At 46.4% G+C, this 17447-nt stretch overlaps 1 protein-coding gene across 1 annotated transcript; it reads left to right on the top strand.

Moving 5' to 3' along the window:
* The first annotated feature begins 1956 nt into the window (after positions 1–1956).
* Positions 1957–17362, top strand: PLOD1 (procollagen-lysine,2-oxoglutarate 5-dioxygenase 1). The gene is made up of 19 exons (XM_027882552.1): positions 1957–2104; positions 5734–5825; positions 6311–6447; positions 7049–7212; positions 7424–7536; positions 8802–8865; positions 9513–9610; positions 9940–10041; positions 10144–10275; positions 10550–10671; positions 11365–11469; positions 11921–12046; positions 12827–12968; positions 13467–13580; positions 13846–13911; positions 14243–14347; positions 14723–14869; positions 15178–15303; positions 15566–17362. Exons 1-19 carry the CDS (start codon positions 2023–2025, stop codon positions 15719–15721), a joined length of 2193 nt encoding a protein of 730 aa, XP_027738353.1. The 5' UTR covers positions 1957–2022; the 3' UTR covers positions 15722–17362.
* The last annotated feature ends 85 nt before the right edge of the window (positions 17363–17447 follow it).

The raw sequence follows: 17447 nt of genomic DNA on the forward strand, positions 1-17447 counted from the left end.
GAGTCATTGAACCAGCTCGGTGAAAGGAACGGAGGAGACACTTTCTTCATTTATTCCTGCAAATGAATATTTGAATGAATGTTTGAATGAATGCAAATGAATATTCCTGCAAAATCCTGTTTGATTTTGGGAGGGGCACTGGAATCCCAAAAGGGAGGGTGAGACCCCCTCCCCTGCAGGTTTCGGTGGGGTTGGTGCTGCCTCAGAAGCCCCGCTGTGTTTTGAGGCTGCACAAAAAAAGCGGAACTCTGAGCCTTCCAGTTTTTGGGAAGTTGCTGCTCCGCCTGGAGCACGTGTTGCACGTACTCATGGAACATCTGCACTGGCAGCTGGCTCTGTTTAAAAAGACAGGCACCGACTGCAGCCCGAGAGCACAGAGCAGTGCAAACACAGAGGGGGGAAATGAAATGTGCTCGCTGGGCTGGCAGAGCTGCAGAATGCAAACAGAGCTGTCACACAGCGACAGGCTGGGTACGGCGGCACAAACAATGAGGCATTCATGATTTCCAGTGTGCAAAACCGCTTTCATTTCAGCCTGGAGAGATTTAACTTCTTCAAAATGAGAGACTTGCAATTTTAAAAACCCGTCTTGAGTCCCAGCTCTCAGTCTGAGGTCTGAAGGGGCCGTACTGAACATCTTTGCTGTGGGTCCTGGCTTAAAGTGTTGAAGCTGCTACAGATTTATCAGGGCCTGCAAAGTACTGAAGAAATCTAAAGTGAAAGTCTGTTTTCTTTTTTCTTCTTTTTTTTTTTTTTTTTTAATTATTTATTTTTATTTAGGGGAAAAGAAGTTTCCTGAAATCACTGTTTTAGAGAGAACTAATATTTCCTTGGGTTGTTGCCTGCAGCACATCACTTGAGCATGAGGACCGTTCTGTTTGCCTGGTAATTGTGAGGGAATTACTACTTTGGGGAGAGGGAATGGAAGGAAAAGTGCTTTGAACATACCCAAGAATATTCCCAGTGAACAAATAGTAGTGGGAGTTTTTTGGGATGATGCTGTTATGAAGCACAGAGAATATTCATTAGCTACAGTCTGACCCATCTAGTGTGCTTTATTTTTTCTCCTCTAAGAACACACCTTCTTGGTTTTGTTTGAAAATCCAAATCCTGTGATATCTGTGATTTCTGTTAATTTAAAGAGCTGGTTTGCTGACAGGCCTCATGTAAGGTCTGTATCAGTGGTGGATCCTCAGGCTCTAAAGCGTTTTCCTGTATCTAAACCTTACACTCACTGCAGCGTGAAAGAGACGCTACAGCAAATGTTTGTTAAAAAAGTGTAGTTTTATAAGACAGGATTATTTGCCTGTTCTCAAGTTTAGGCAGAATGAACTAGAAAAAGATGCCTAGATAAGTTATCAGGGCTAGAGCAAGAAAACACAGCACAAAACCAGAGAGACATAAATATAAGACTTAAAGACCTGTATACGGCCAGAGAAAACCAGTCAGTGTAGGGAACAAAACCACTGCAGGTCTTGTGTTCACCAAGGAAAAATGGGAGGCAACAGGTGGGAAGAAGGCGGGAAGATGATATTTAATAACAGAGATGTGCATAACGTTACAATCCACTCCTGGTTTGGTTTTCCCACATAAATGCCCGTGTCAGCCAAGCTGCAGCCCAGCACCGGCTGAAGCTGCCCGGACAGTGACCCCTCTCCTCCTCCGCGTTTCCTCGGTGCCTGTTTCTTCCCGGGTGTCCCACGGCCGGGGTATTGCTCCCGCAGCCCGGGTACAGCCCTGCAGCTCCGGGATCAATCCCCCCCAGCTCCCAGTGCCGGTGTTCCCTCTCCTCCCGCCCGGCCCCAGCGCTCCCTCCCCCGCTCCCAGCCCGGCCCCAGCCGCCCGCGGGAGGAGGAGCCGCCTCCTCCCGCTTCCTCCGCCCGTCCCCGCCGGGCGGGTCTGGTGCGTGGCACAGCTCCGGCAGCCCCGGAGCCTCGCAGAGCCGCCCGCTCCGTCCCGCAGGCATCGCCCGCGCTCCGGTGGGGGCTCCCGGCGCGGGGTCCGGGCGGGGAAGTCGCTTCCATGGTGCTGCCGGCGGTGCTGCTGCCCTGGGCGGTGCTGGCGCTGCTCGGGGCGGGGGGCGGCCGTGCCTCGCCGCAGGAAGGTAAGGGGGGCTCGGGGGGCACGGGGGGACCGGCGAAGGGGTTGAGGGACGGGCGCGGCATCGCGGTGCAGCCGCCAGGCTGAGCCCCTGGGCGGCATCTCGAGCCTCCCGCCCGGGTCCCGAGGCACTCCCGGCTGGGGGACACAGCCCTGCACACCCGGGCATCCCGGGACAGGACTCTCAGTCCCGTGGGTTGCGTCTCACCTGGGTCAGCCCTCCCTGCTTTTGAACTAAGACGGTTTAGGAACAAGGTAAGGGGAGAGCTTTTGATCCCTGAGTGTTCCACACTGTGACTCAAGATCCGGGATGCTCCTAAAATAACATCAGTTGGGAGAAGCTCTGGAGCAGTTGGTAGAAGGGCAGAGGATTAGGACAGCTACAGTGTCAGCAGCACTGACAAAGGGCTTCACACACTGACACTCTGCCAAGAGTTGGGATAATTATCTCTGTCTTCATTAGAGAAGTGGCAATTAGGAGGAGATTTAATCTTGTTACCTAGAATATTTCCCTTCACAGTGTGATTCCAGTATAATTACCTTTACTATATATCTATTACTTAATGCAGTTAGTTGTGTATCCATGGGAATGTTGGGAGTTCTTTAACTATAGTGGCATCACTGAAACAAAGAATCTCTCTGTGCTATCCTGCCTTCCTTACACATCCCAAATCTTCCTTGGTTTTGGTAAGGTTTCAGGGTGCACTAGAGATAAAACTGGGGTCTAGGAAGGAGAATGAGATATGTTGGTTAGGAAGAGGGATTTAGAATTAACTGCTTTCTGAACTCATCACTTCTGGTATGGTTCATAGAAAAAAATGCCTCACCTTTGCTGTGCCTCAGGTTCCCCAGGGTAATGTGAGTAATGATACCTGTCTGCTCTCTTGGATGTTCTTTTAGATCTCTGCAAGAGCTCTAAGCATAGTTATTTATAGTTAATCAAATCTTTAAAAAAATACTTCTATAAAGTAAATTTAATACAGAGATTATATTATCCACTATTAAATTGTGCACTGATTTTTTTTCTAGTTGATCTCCATATTAATGGTGTTTTCTTGGACACTATCTTAACAGGAAGTGGCACAGTAAGATTTCCCAAAGCACAGCCTAAGGATAAATTAATTTCTTGTCCTAAAATGCAGCTGCAGCTGTGCTTTCCCTGTCGACTCAGGGCTGAAGTAAATAACTTTAATTTTACTGTTTTGTTACTGAACTCGTCACTGACTTTTAATCTTTATAAAAGCTGAGTTTTCACAACCTTTTCACTGTGATCTTGACATCAGAGTTCCTGTCCTAGTGCTTTGTCCTTACAGGATACTTTTCACCTACAGAGCTCTAAACCCCTCACCAAAGTGGTAAATATCTTCCATTATTTTTCCACATATGGAAGAACAGAGGGGTAGCTGGACTGGCTCCTTGTTGCATAGCAGAGCTGGCAGTGGAGTGCAACTCCCCTGGTTCCTAATCCAGTGCTTGCTTCGTTAACCACCCTGTGTTTAATGTTTCATCCATCTCATTATTAAATCTATTTATGCGATTTTTAGTTGTCAGCGTGGCCCAGGGAGCCTTTGGGCCCAGCAGGCCCAGCTTAGCTGAACAGGCTGCCATTCCTACATGTGGGGAGTGACTGTGACATGGGAAAGAGGGAAGTGTCACTCTGCTTTAGGATGTTTTAAAAAGCCTGCACGCGGTACTGAAAGTGAAAGTTCCGTCCCTGGAAGTGCCCATCAGCTGCGCCAGCGTTCAGCAAAATCTCTGGGAAAGAGAAAAAAGGGTTAAAGGAGAAGGAGGGGAGGCAGCATAGCTCAGTGCTGGGCTGAAGGAATGTCTCTGGGGATGGAAAGCTCTCGCTACTCCAGAGTTCTCAGAACAGAGACTGAGCTGAGTGTCTCCCAGTCCTACCCCACAGACCAGGAATGAGAAGGGAATCTGTAACTTGGAATTCTGCTGGGGGTGACAATTGTCTGTGCTGGCTTTTTGTGTGCTCCTCTGAGTTCACAAACTGCACGGAGGGACCTTTTCTGCCTTGGAAATAGGACACCACTTCCTGTGCATCTGTGCAGCCTTTAGTCATGTCCAGCAAACTTCTGGCAGTCACATCATAAACAGTGTGTGGCTTTCTCGGGGTGGTGGCCTGAAAATGAATTAGTGATTTATTTAATGGGAGAAGCCTGAGATTTGAGGCTGAAATAATTGCCTAGCAGTCAGAGTCCTGTCTTTCTTTCCCCCTTCTTTTATCATTATCAGATGCTTTCTCCCCTCGGGTACTAGAATTTAAGGCTTGCCTTGACATTCCTCTCTGGCAAGCCCATGTTTTCCCCCCTTTTCCTTGGCATATGATCCTCACCTTCTCCGAAGCCACGAGCTCAGAGCTCTCATAAAGCTGCCCTGGCTTTCTGCATGGCTAGAAACTGTAATGGCTTTAACATATTCCCTGAGGACACACATATTTTACTCATTGGTTTGCACCCTCTGACAGGGACTGGAGTGTGCTGGAGGAGCTGGATTAGGAATGCACTTCATGTGTCTAAAAATCTGCACCAGTGCAGGATTTCTGTTCTTTTATTTTCTATTTCCTTTGTGAGCATGTCTAACAAAATATAATTAGAGCTGACCTATTGCCTGTTCTCAATCTCCTCTCTTTTTATTTTGATGCAGGTAAAGGATTTGGGGAATATCCTCTTTCTTCTTAACGTGGAGTCTTCTTGCACTCATTTTTCACTTTTGCTGCTTTTCCCAGGTCCATCCATACTTCCAGCTCCTAAATCCTTCCTCTCTAAGACCAGCCAGAATATCAGTTTGGGTACATAAGGAAGATACATCTGGTACATCCATTGAAAAAAAAAAAAACAACATTATTCCAAAAAGAGCCTGCTGAGGCCAAGAAAATGTGCTTTCAAATTTTCCTGGTATTTTTTGATATTTAAATGGGATGGGCAGGATTTGCATTGAAGCACTGTTGCCAGAACCTATACAAATTCCTACTGGGGGAAGTATAGCATTCCAGCATTGCAATGAGGAAACCAGAACTTCCCCATAAAAATCATCTTCCAGTGGTACCACAGAGAAACTTCTGAAAGAGAACTTCGCTTTGTCATTTTTTTAAGGGACTGGAAATGAAAAGCAAGTTCGGGAGGAGAATGCAAATGAAAGTTATAGCACAATTAAATTCACATTGAATATGTATGAAAAACTCCGGAAAACACCTCAGGAATGCAGTAGAAAATTGGAGCAGCCATAGAGAGGGAATAATAACATTCAGGGCTAATTTTGGTTTTGCCTACACCCAGTCAATGCTGAGTGACAAAAAAGCAGCTCTGTGGGGAACAGGAAACCAATACTGCACTTAATGGATGACTTCCAAATGGGCATTTTGTAGTAGCTCTATTTTTTATCTTCAACTTTAATTTCCTTCATACACTGTGTGAGAGAAAAGAATTGTAGCTTTCATTAACAGGGGAAAAAAAACACTTACTACTTTTTATTTCCTTTTTCTAGCTGCTGGCTCGGGCAGTGAAATTGTATCCCTCCATAATCTCTCGTTTTATACCCAGGATCAAGTTAGGTGTGAAGCAGCTGGTTGTGGAAACAACACAAGCTGACTGTGTCTCTTGTGCTTTCCCCCCTGGGCAGAAAACCTGCTGGTTCTCACTGTTGCCACCAAGCAGACTGAGGGGTTCCAGCGCTTCAGAAGATCTGCCCAGTTCTTCAACTACAAACTCCAGGTGATGTGCAGGGGGTTGGTCAAAGGGAATTTTGAATTGTGCAGTGGAGAAGCTCAAGAGAGGACACACCTACTCAACTGGCTGAAAAAACCCACTGTGACTGGGACATTTCTGCAGCAGCCTGTTATTCCATCCTGAGTGCTGGCTTGGGATGAGATCCATAACTCCTGCTCAAGGGAGCCCCGTGGCACTTTTCCATTATTCTGCCAAAACACACGGTACAGAACGTGCTGCTGTCCCTGTGGCTCAGAGTGCTTTGTTACTGTGCTATGTGTTACTCTGCCTGGCCAGCCCAGGGAGTGGATCAAAGGCTGGTGTATATATATGTGTGTATATACATATAAATATATATAGGATATTTGTCTGGGGCTGTTATTTTTGCTGTGATTTGCACTGGGGGTTATCAGGACTGGTCAGGTTGTGGGTTCAGGCCCTTTCCTGTGAGCTTGCCCTGTTCAGGTGACCCTGTGCCTGTCGCTGTGTAGGTGCTGGGGCTGAATGAGGAGTGGCAGGGTGGAGATGACCAGAATCCAGCTGGAGGTGGGCAGAAGGTCCGTCTCCTGAAAGCAGCTCTGAAGAAGTTTGGGGATAAGGAGGACCTGATCATCCTTTTTGTAGACAGGTAATGGTTGGAAAGGACTTGCCACGGTTTGAATCATAAGGCTGTTTGGACAGGAAGTGAACTGTGAATTTAGATTGCTTTTGAAAAGTGTCCAGACCTCTGGTTTTTTTCCCCTCTGAATTCTCTGTAGTTGCTTGAGAATCACTTAGAGCTGCATCCGTGGCACTTGGGAAGGTCTCATCAGAACAGGCTGGTTCCAGCTCTTGCCTGATAGTGTTGTACCTGATTCTGCCACGGTGGAATTTGGCTGCCTGTATCTGCAGAGAATGAGCAGGCAATTCCTCTGGAACCAGGCAGGCCTTTCTTACCAGAATTATTTGTTTTATAAGGTGAGGTAGGCTGCAGCACAATGCTGAGAGCCAAGAACTGGTCTGCCAGAGAAAAGTGAAGGGGGAGAAGGACAGTTTGGAGTCTCAGTGTCTTTTCATATGCCCAGCATATGAATAAGACTCCTCTGTGATTATAGTTACTTCACAAAAAGTGAAGCAGAACTAAAAGAAAGGGATTCCCAAAGAATTATCTGTTTCTAAAAACTTTTCTCACGGACATGTTTTTCTGTCTCCCTTCCTTTTTGTCCCTTTTTGTCCTCCTCTTTCTCTAGCTATGATGTGCTCTTTGCTTCGGGCCCCCCAGAACTGCTGAAGAAGTTCAAACAAGCCAAGAGCAAGGTGGTTTTCTCAGCAGAGAACTACATCTACCCCGACAGAAAGCTGGAAGCCAAGTACCCTCAGGTGCGAGATGGAAAGCGCTTCCTGGGTTCTGGAGGTGAGACACAGAGCTGAGAACCTCTTTCAGCTTTCTTCTCCTGTTTGGCCCTTGGGGGAAGTGGTGAACAAACTAAAAGCTGGTGGATCTCTGCAGCAACACAGGGTGTAGTGAGACTTCATGTGAGAGGGGTGAGAGTGCAGGTATGCAGGAGTTATTCCATTTTTTGGTCATCTAGGATGAAACATCTCTTCATATTTTATTCCCACAGGCTTCATAGGGTATGCTCCAAACCTGAAGAAGCTTGTGGAAGAATGGAAAGGAGAGGATGATGACAGTGACCAGCTCTTCTACACAAATATCTTCTTGGATCCAGAAAAAAGAGTAGGTGTATATAGATCCTGAGAGTCTGAAAATTTGCATTCTAGCTGGTATCCCCATTTTTCTTATTAGCAGTTTTTATCTTTAAGCTTAAAATATGAATGGGAAAAGAGATGAAATTTCCATGACTGGAAGCTCATACCAGCCACCTCCCAGGGGATATGAAACCAGTGTTGACATAGAGATATCCAAGCTAGCACTGAAGCACATTCTAGGTAAATGCCATGTGACATCCTACAGAAGCCTGGAATGGACCCTGGAAGCAACACTGCTATTCCAGCACTGGCTGAAGCATCCAGCCCACAGGCCATTCTGGTTCTGCTGTCCCTGTCCAGTTGTGCATCACACAGGCCAGTCTGTCCCTGAGACACCACAAATGCACAGGAACTAGGAACTCAAACTGTAACAGCAATTTACAAACAAGAGGAAACATTTGTGTTGGGGAACTGCTTTCACACTGACTAGAGAAGGAATTGCAGGGTTTTTTCAATCAGCAGGGCTGGTAGAACATTCAGAGCAGCTGGACTTTTTTAGTTCCCTAAATCTGAATATGGGCTGTGATAATTTAACATGAACAGTTCCTTTAACGTTCTCATCTGCAGTCCTGGCCCTGTGCCCTGCAAGGGCTGAGTAATTCCCCTGCCTTGGCATTCAGACAGTGGATGTTAGCACCCTGCTGTCCTTCCCAGTAATCAGTCTTAATGGATGCCTGCAGGGACATGGAACTCTGTGAAGTCAGAGCTGCATTTTAGTCTGACCCAGTCAGAGTGTGACTTGCAGCAGGGGATAAAAACAAAGGTTGCACAAGCTGGCCTTGCACCCTACTGTGCTCTGGTTTGGCACTGGTACCTGGGGCAATGCTTGGGTAACACTTGTCCTATGGATAGATGGCAAGAAACTCTCCACAGCAGCTGGTTTTGCTATCTTGGCACTCCTGTGTGTTACCTGTGGGGTTTGTATAGCTGTTTGCAGGTGTACTTCATTCATATGCTGGAGATTTACTGATATACCCACAGCAGCTTTAAAATGCCTTTTTTTTTTTTTTTTTTGGCATAGTTTTGCCTAATAGAATATATTCAAATTGTTTTAGAAAATGGTGAATTGTCCCAGATTCGAGTGAAAATGAGGATTATCTGGGAGTGTTTTAGGTTGCAGAACTTGGAGAGTTTGCAAATGGTTATAGGAATGGGATATATCTTTGCTCAACATGTAAAGAATGGATGCCCCCCTGTGTTCTAATTAAGGTTATTTATCTCATTCTCATAAAGGAAAGTATCAACATCACTCTAGACCAAAGAAGCCGGATCTTCCAAAACCTAAATGGAGCATTAGGTGAGAATGGAGAGGGAAGGTCATTTCTCCTTGGAATGAAACTGCATGTTGACACCAGAAATAAAGTTGTGGCTGAAGGGATTGAATTTCAGAAATGCCTGTCCCTGCAGAATAAGCTTCAGGAAAAGCCTCTGCCAGAGTTGTGGGATTTGTTTGCAATTCCACTAGGTTCTCACTGCAACTCCTTCTCCACTTGAGGGAATGCAGGTCAGGTTTTTCATCTTACACCTCCTCGCCACTTTGATCTCCAGGCATGTCGGGTTGCATTAGCCTTGGGGATTGAAACTGGGAGGGACTTCCAGTGCAAGTAATAACACACAGCCCTGCCCAGGGCTTGCCTGTCTTTCTGCTTCAGAACCCTGCTGGAATGCCAGGGGAGGTGAGGAGCAGCCACGGGGGCCTGGGAGCAGTCACTGATTGTAATGCAAAGATGCATCATTGTCCGACTTCCCAGCCATCCTGTTAGCTCACAGGATCACTCTGAACACTTTTTCCTTCTTTCTAGTCATGGTCTGTAGCCCTTAAACTACCCGTGCACAGATATCCATGTCCAGGCTTTCATCTTCCAGCAGTTTCTCAGTAGAAATGAGGGATTGTGCTGCTTATTATCAGGGAAAGCATTAACATGCTGGCAATGTCATTTCCAGATGAGATAGTTCTGAAGTTTGAAAACTCAAGAGTGAGAGCAAGAAACTTATTATATGACACTCTGCCCGTGGTGATTCATGGAAATGGACCCACCAAGGTAAGTGGACCTCTTGAGAGAAAGATTTGATCTATGTTTGTTTGTTGCAAAGTGACCCTTTAGGCTTGATGGATCTGGTTACTGTCTTCACATTTATTGACTTTCCCTGTGTCCATTGTATCTGAGAAACAATAAGTGGTCCAGGTCCATGGCAGGTCCAGGTCTGGTTCAATGACCCATGTGTAATTGGACCCTCAGGCTGTTGTGCTTCAGATTCTTTAGTTCCTGGAGAAGGTAAATGAAGTTGAAATGTGATCTTACAGTGGGGGTGCACACAAAGAAACTCCCCTACCCTGTAATGCAAAATATGGCAAACTGTCCTTTTGCAGCTGCAGCTGAACTACCTGGGCAACTACATTCCTCAAATATGGACATTTGAGACGGGCTGCACTGTGTGTGATGAAGGTCTGAGAAGCCTCACGGGCTTTAAGGTAAGGCTGATGTGTCTGTTCAAAGCTTTATAGACAAGTCCTACAATGAGATCTGATGTGGAACTCGAGTCACCACTTCCCTCCTCTCCTCTCTGAATGCAGGATGAGGCATTGCCAATGATCCTGATTGGCATTTTCATCGAGCAGCCCACCCCCTTCCTCTCCCAGTTTTTCTTGCGCCTTCGTAACCTCCATTACCCGAAGCAACGAATCCAGCTCTTCATTCACAACAACGTAAGTGAAGATGGCCTGTGATGGTCTGAGCAAAGGTGGGGAAAGTGTGCACCTTCCCTGGACTCTAAGGCACCTTTGCAGCCTTGGGCTAGACTTCCAGCCTCTGCAATCCCAGTAGTTATCTGCAGTGACACCTGTAAGATAGCTCTGTCCAGCTGTAAAGATATGGAAGTGGGAAGAGCTGTTGCCCATCTGGTTTGGCATTTTCAAGGAGAGGAGGCTGAGGGGCCTGGGATGAGCCTGTCTTACCCATTTTGCCTTATTTCTGGCATAGGAGGAACATCACTTGATGGAGGTGGACTCTTTTGTAGAAGAGCACGGCAAAGAATATCTCGCTGTCAAGGTGATGGGGCCAGATGATGAGGTGGAGAACGCTGAGGCACGTAACTTGGGCATGTAAGTGAAGAGGCCATGTGTGATTCTGTGATGGCTGGCAGAGTCAGCCCCTGTCCAAACTAAGATATTTGGGTTTTTTCCCTGAGGATCATCCCTGTCAAGTGATTGCTTTTCTTTTTCCAGTCACCCTTTTCTTTCAGTTTTTCTAGCATTTTAACTCCCATGCCCTTACATATTGGGAAAAAAAAGTCAACTTTGATACCAGATTTATTTCTCCACTTCCAGAAACTAAGTTCTCGCTGGTCCTTTGCTCTGGCAGAAGGATAACCTTGTATCTCCCACCATCATCTACATGCCCAGCCATAGATCACAAACAATATGCACCTGTATCTCTGGAGAGGAGGAGTGTAGGAGTAAAACTAAGAGCTCGTGGAAGAGTATCTTCCTGTCTGTGACCAGGAGATATTTGAGCTCTGGTGTGGATTTGGGCCAGCTGTAAATGGGAACCTCTCCAATTTGTGCTGAGGAAACAGCGTGGTAAATGTGATTTTGGCTTCGTGTCTGGCTGCTGTTGGATACTGAATCTGATGTGCTTGTGCTCTGCTGGTCCTCCGGGTTGTTACGTTAAATTGAACTTTTCTGAACACCCAGAACACCTTTAGACTACAAGCTGAAGGAATTCCTGTGTTCTGTCCCTTGTCTTGCTCTGTTTGAAGAGGATTTTGGTGTGACTTTCCTCCTCTCTGGCTGTAGGGATTTGTGCAGGAAGGATCCTGACTGTGACTATTACTTTAGCCTGGATGCTGAGGTAGTTCTGAAGAACACAGAGACTCTGAGGATCCTGATCGAACAGAACAAGTGAGTCCTTTGGTCTGAGCAATCCTAACTGGTCATCTCACACCAGGAATACTGGGAGCTCTTTTATCACTGAGGTGTGTAAGGCACCAGGAGAACTGTGTCACAGATGGAATGTTAGACAAACACCTCTTAGGTGTGGGGTTTTTTTTACATTGTAGTTGTAATCCCTGGATTTCAGGCAGGGAATGTAAATCATCCTCATATTTGTCTTTATATAGTCAGTAGAACAAATCAGATTCTAACAGATGTGGTGCAGGGTGCAGTTAGAGAGGAGACTGGGGCCATATTTGCCCTTTCGTATGTGGAATTTTATTCCAACAGAGTTAATGAAACACCAGCTCTGCAAGCGAGGGAGAATATAGCTGTTACAGTCCTGTGGTTTGTAAATATTTTCCTTTTCTTCTTGTGGTGACATCCCATCCTGCAATTGCTTTTCCTCTCACGCTGCCAGGCTGGTGATTGCCCCTCTGGTGAGCCGGCATGAGAAGCTGTGGTCCAATTTCTGGGGAGCTCTGAGCCCTGATGGATACTACGCCCGCTCGGAAGATTATGTGGATATTGTTCAGAGGCGGAGGGTGTGAGTATGCATTTCCCTGATGTAATCCCTCAGATGCAAAGCCTGCTGCTGCACATGATCAGCAAACTGGCTGCTGTCAAAGAACCAGAGAGCACAACTCTGTGTGTTTGTGTGTAGGAAAGGAAGTGTCTGCTCCCATTTGGAAGCTGCTCTGTGTTCTCCCCTGAGCAGAGGCAATGAGATTTCTTATGATCAGAGTGAGGATTTGAGAGTCCTGACTCTGCTGAAATCACTTCATTTTACTCATGTCATGTTTTCCCACCTATGGATTATGGTTAGTGTGATCCCTACAATCCTGTAAAGTGCTGTTTAATCCCTTTCAGATAAATCTTCATAAAATACCACGTGATCCTTGAATGGAATATTCACAAAACAGAATTGTTGATTCATTCATATTCTTGAGGGGCCCTTTTAGGCCATTATATGTGCAATACGTGCTAGAAATCAGCTTAGACCCTTTTGGCCGGTTCAGTTTCTTTAAATCACTGGAAAAAAATATGTTGATCTCTCTGGGAAGAGATTCAAGCCATTAATTATGTCCCCAGCGAAAGCACACAGTAGCAATTAATTGCTTTCACAGTGGACTAGAATTTGTGCAGCTTAAAAGCTCCGAGCAATATAAGCAATTTTTTTTTTCTGGAATGACAATCCCTGTTGGTATGGTTTGCTCGTTTAGGCAAGTCTGGCTGATGCTGCAGTTTTGTCAGGCTTGATCCTATCAAGCCCAGCAGTTTCTTGGTGGTATTTCAGGTCTCACTGTGCTCTCTCCCTGTGTTTCAGGGGGCTTTGGAACGTCCCCTACATCAGCAGCGTTTACATGGTCAAAGCCAAGGCGCTGCGCTCCGAGCTCGACCAGGGAGATCTTTTCCACAGTGGCAAACTGGATGCTGACATGGCTTTCTGCAACAACGTCCGGAATCGGGTCAGTCCAGGAGAGGGGCTGGCAGGGAGAGCTGCGTGCCAGGGTGGAGGGTGCAAGATTAAGGAGTTGCAAGGCATTCAGCCCTGCTGGGCAGGGAATGGGGTGGGCTGGCACTGGTCAGTACTGGGCAGACTTTGGAACAGTGGGGGATTTCTGTCCTGCTGTGAAACCACACAGAGCCAGGAACCACTAAATGTGGGGAACATTTTTGTTCTCGGGCCTGTTCAGGGCTGTTCTGAGTGGAAATGACACGGTAAGAAGGAAGAACCTAATCTCACAGCAGCTATTCTGCTCTGCCTCCAGCCCTGGCTGACAAGAGCCAGAATTACTGTCTCTGGCTATAGCCTTTCAGAGCTTCTCATATCCAGGGTGGAGATTTAACTGAAGGCCCACAGCAGAAAGAATGACTAAATTAACAGCTTGGAGAACTGTCAGTGCTTATATTTCATGGTGGCTCACAGAAATGCGAGGCCTTGACAGTTTTCCCCTGTCCTGCAGGGAGTCTTTATGTACCTGACAAACCGGCACCAGTTCGGACACATCCTGTCCCTGGAGAATTACCAGACAACTCACCTCCACAACGACCTCTGGCAAATATTCAGCAATCCTGAGGTGAGACAACCTGCATGCTCAGCAGGCACAGCACTGTGGAATGGGAATATCTGCTGATTTGGTTCGCAGGAGGTCCAGGCTTTGTAATAACGATTTCTCTCAGGTGGCATGAGGGGTAGTCACAGAATTTAAAGAGAGGGTGTTTATGAGATTCATAACATCTGGATCTTCAAAGCCTGGCAATACTGTATGAGTGCCTGGCCTTTCACCGCCTCTTTAAGCAGGCCCCACAGAAATGACTGGTTTGCTTATCTTCTGACTGCAGGACTGGAGAGAAAAGTACATCCATGAAAACTACACAGCAGCTCTGAAGGGGAAATTGGTAGAAATGGTAAGAAAACATCACTCTTATCCATCGCCAGGGGAGATCAGCATCAGGACAATGCTTGTATCATCACTACTGTCATTCTCAGGAAGAAGCCGTTCAGCAGAGGGAGCGTGACCTTGAAAGTATTTTTAGAGCCATATCCTTCTCCTAGAAGTCCATCTCCAGTTATCTTAAGTGGAAGAGGGGCACATAAATCAGAAGACAAATTTCTATCCTCAATATTTTAGTTTCTTTTCACTTGAACTGACTCAGTCTGCACTCAGCTTAGCCTTACTCCTTTTGCCTCAAGCCCCTGTCCTTGCTTCTGCTGTTCTCACCTGTTTGTTTTCTGCAGCCCTGCCCAGATGTTTACTGGTTCCCCATATTCACTGACACTGCCTGTGATGAGCTGGTGGAAGAAATGGAGCACTATGGCCAGTGGTCCACAGGTGACAACACGGTAAGTAAAGCAGGAGCTCTTTGAGTTCTGAGTCATGCTTTTATCTGTGCATGTTTGGTGGCAGCTGTGCCTCCTCTGGGAAGGCATTAGATCCCACAGTTAAACCAGGAAACTGGAGACAACACCCTAATTTTGTTCTTAAATGTGAATTAATTTTTGAGTCCTCTTTAGTGTCCTCTAAAGATACAGTGTTCAGCCTTTATGATGGCAATACTGTTTACCTTAGGTTTTAATTATTGTCTGAAAAGAGTTTTCCATCCTGCAAATTATGATAAATAAGCGTCATATTTATTTGTAGTTACCAGAAACAAGTGCTTTTCATTCCTGAACTCCAGGGTTCCCATCCTTATGGGTATTTCTGTGATTCTATTTCAGGACAGCAGAATACAAGGAGGATATGAGAATGTCCCAACTATTGACATACACATGAACCAAATTGGCTTTGAAAGAGAATGGTACAAGTTTCTTCTGGACTATATTGCACCCATCACAGAGAAACTGTACCCAGGATACTACACCAAGGTATGTGCACCTGAGCATCAAAACTGGTCAGATCAGTACCTCTTCCAGTTGCAGCTTTGTGCAAAGACTGCCAGAATCCTCTAGGAATACCCATACTATTTCCTAGCATGGAGGGACTGACCCTGCAGTGTGACATAAGTATGAGCGTTAGGAAATGTGCAATTTCCCAGTGGCATTCTCCTGCCTGGTCGCTGCCTTTCTCCCTTAGCAGTGGAATGCAGTGTCAGTGTTACACCCTGCTCTGCAGCTCAGTAGCCAAGGACCACTATAGCCCTGTAACAGAGTGCCCTTTGTTCTCCTCTGCTCAGACTCAGTTTGAATTGGCCTTCGTGGTTCGCTACAAACCTGACGAGCAGCCGTCCCTGATGCCCCACCACGACGCCTCCACCTTCACCATCAACATCGCCCTGAACAGAGTTGGGATAGACTATGAGGTGAGTGCCAGTGGGTCAGGAATGCAGCATAGCTTTGGAGCAGTCCAGGCAGCTGAAAACCCTTTCCTTATCCACACCTGGCTTCTTCACTCTAAGGAATTTTTGACTGGGCTAGGGTAGGAAGGAGAATTCTGAATGCATCAGAACACAGGGGATTCCCCGATCACCCTCTCACACCTTCAGAAGGGCTGCCAGCAGAAGGCAGGGGCCCTTTCCCTGAGGTGCTTTTTCCAAGCTGACTTGTCTCTCATGTCCCCATCAGGGAGGAGGCTGCCGGTTCCTGCGCTACAACTGCTCTATCCGAGCTCCCCGGAAAGGATGGACCCTCATGCACCCGGGACGCCTGACCCACTACCACGAAGGGCTCCCAACCACCAAAGGCACCCGGTACATCGCAGTGTCCTTCCTGGACCCCTAGAGCGTTGCTTCCCCCAGGAAGGGCCCTGCTCACCGCTGACTCTGGAGTGGAAACAGGGAATGCTGCTGAGAGTTTCTAAGACATTGTTCAAAGCGATTTGGATATTGATTTTGAATGGTATTTTAAGACTCCACTACTGGAAGGTCTCCCTCTCTGATACTGCAGGTAATATCGAGGAATATTGCTGTAGAATTCCAAAGGAGATTTTGTGCCTTCATTTTTGATTCTGCTCCTCATCCACTGTTTCTTGGAAGTGCCATTTACTTGAACCTTCTATCACGGAATGGTTGGCTTTAAAAAATGCTTTCCTGGACTGGAAATCCGGCTTTTGGAGGCAAGTCACAAGCTGGAAGCCTTTTTTCATCCACAGCATATACAGGACTGAATGTTAGACAATAATTCCTGGACACTATGCCAGATACAAATCAATCAGGGAGCTGACTCCAGGAGTCATAACAGTTAAATGTCACACCAGATGAAACTCAGCAGTAAGAGTCTGAAGATCATCTGTTTCCTTACCTCTTTGCAGTCCTTGCAAGCCTATTACAAAATTCAAAGTAGCAGCAGTGGCAATCCAGGTGCTTCTGGTCAGCTAAAGGAAGGTCCTCTAATGATGCTTTACCTCTGGGATTAGACTGAAGAGATAAGACAGCCTCCCTACCTTCTGTTTCTGCAGAGATATCCACACAATTTCAGACCATCTCAGTCTGTGAAGATCAGATCTAAGAAAGGGAAGTCTGGGAACAACTACGTCAGTCAGAAGGGCTTCACTGTGGAATTGTCTCTGTTCTTTACCATGTTAAGATTGTCAAAACCTCTGATCAATCTCTGGATAACATCCCAGAGGTTCCAGTGGTGTTTGGTGGCCTCATTCCAAGTGACAGAGATTGTTTTGATCATTTTCTTTGATGGCCCATTCACATTAGGTGTAAAGAGCTGTTCTCTGGTTCTTGGAGGAAATAATTACTCAGTGTTTCTATTATTTAAGATTGCAAACCAAAACACTCCACTGCAGACACTTCTCCAGTGGGGTGGAGGCTGATAGAAATGAGTGATTGGGAAGTGCTGAGAGACTGTGGTGAACTGACAGGTGTAAAAATCTATCAAGAGAGGTACCATGGTTAGAGAGGGAAGAGGAGAAACCTTTCCTGCCTGTGCCTGTGAGCTCCCTGCTCTGCTTATCCCACACCGTTATGCTCTGGCTCTGCCAGACTAGTGCGTTTCACAAGCAGTAAATTCACATCACGATTGTCCTTAAAGGGGGGGAAAAAAAATCACCTTCCTCTTCATTGTCTGTGTCTGCAACTTCTGCTGTCTGATGGTGATTCCTCTGGGATGGGTCACATTAATGTGGGCAGAACAGCTTTACACGTGTAAGTTCTGGCAGGGAACTGCCTGCCACTGGAATGTGCCTGAGGAAGGTGACACAGACATTTTCCCACTGCTTTCCACGAGCTTTTTAGGTCTATTTCGAGGCCACACTCACAGAGGTGCCTGAGGGAGAAATATCCAAGCAGAGGGCGATAATTTGAGAAATAAAACTGTAATAAAAACGTGTTAGGTGAAAGCCAGAGCTGTCTGTTACCAAACGAAGGGATTGATACGCCAATCGTTGAGATGTCAAAAAACGTGTATTATGTATTTATTCAGCAGTTGGTGTTTGGTTTGTTGGGGTTTCCCCCCCACACACACACTTATTTTGTTGTGTCTTTCCTCGTGCCGGTTC

Source organism: Empidonax traillii, unplaced genomic scaffold, assembly GCF_003031625.1.
Source record: "Empidonax traillii isolate 1590-97213 ecotype Southwest subspecies unplaced genomic scaffold, ASM303162v1 scaffold106:size2091409, whole genome shotgun sequence".
Classification (NCBI taxonomy): Eukaryota; Metazoa; Chordata; class Aves; order Passeriformes; family Tyrannidae; genus Empidonax; species Empidonax traillii.

Excerpts from the sequence above, each read along its gene's own strand:
- PLOD1 (XM_027882552.1), top strand. The coding sequence starts at position 2,023 with ATGGTGCTGCCGGCGGTGCTGCTGCCCTGGGCGGTGCTGGCGCTGCTC. Across the intron at positions 5,826-6,310 it reads TCTTCAACTACAAACTCCAG|GTGCTGGGGCTGAATGAGGA; the intron begins GTGATGTGCAGG and ends GTCGCTGTGTAG. Across the intron at positions 14,348-14,722 it reads GGTCCACAGGTGACAACACG|GACAGCAGAATACAAGGAGG; the intron begins GTAAGTAAAGCA and ends ATTCTATTTCAG.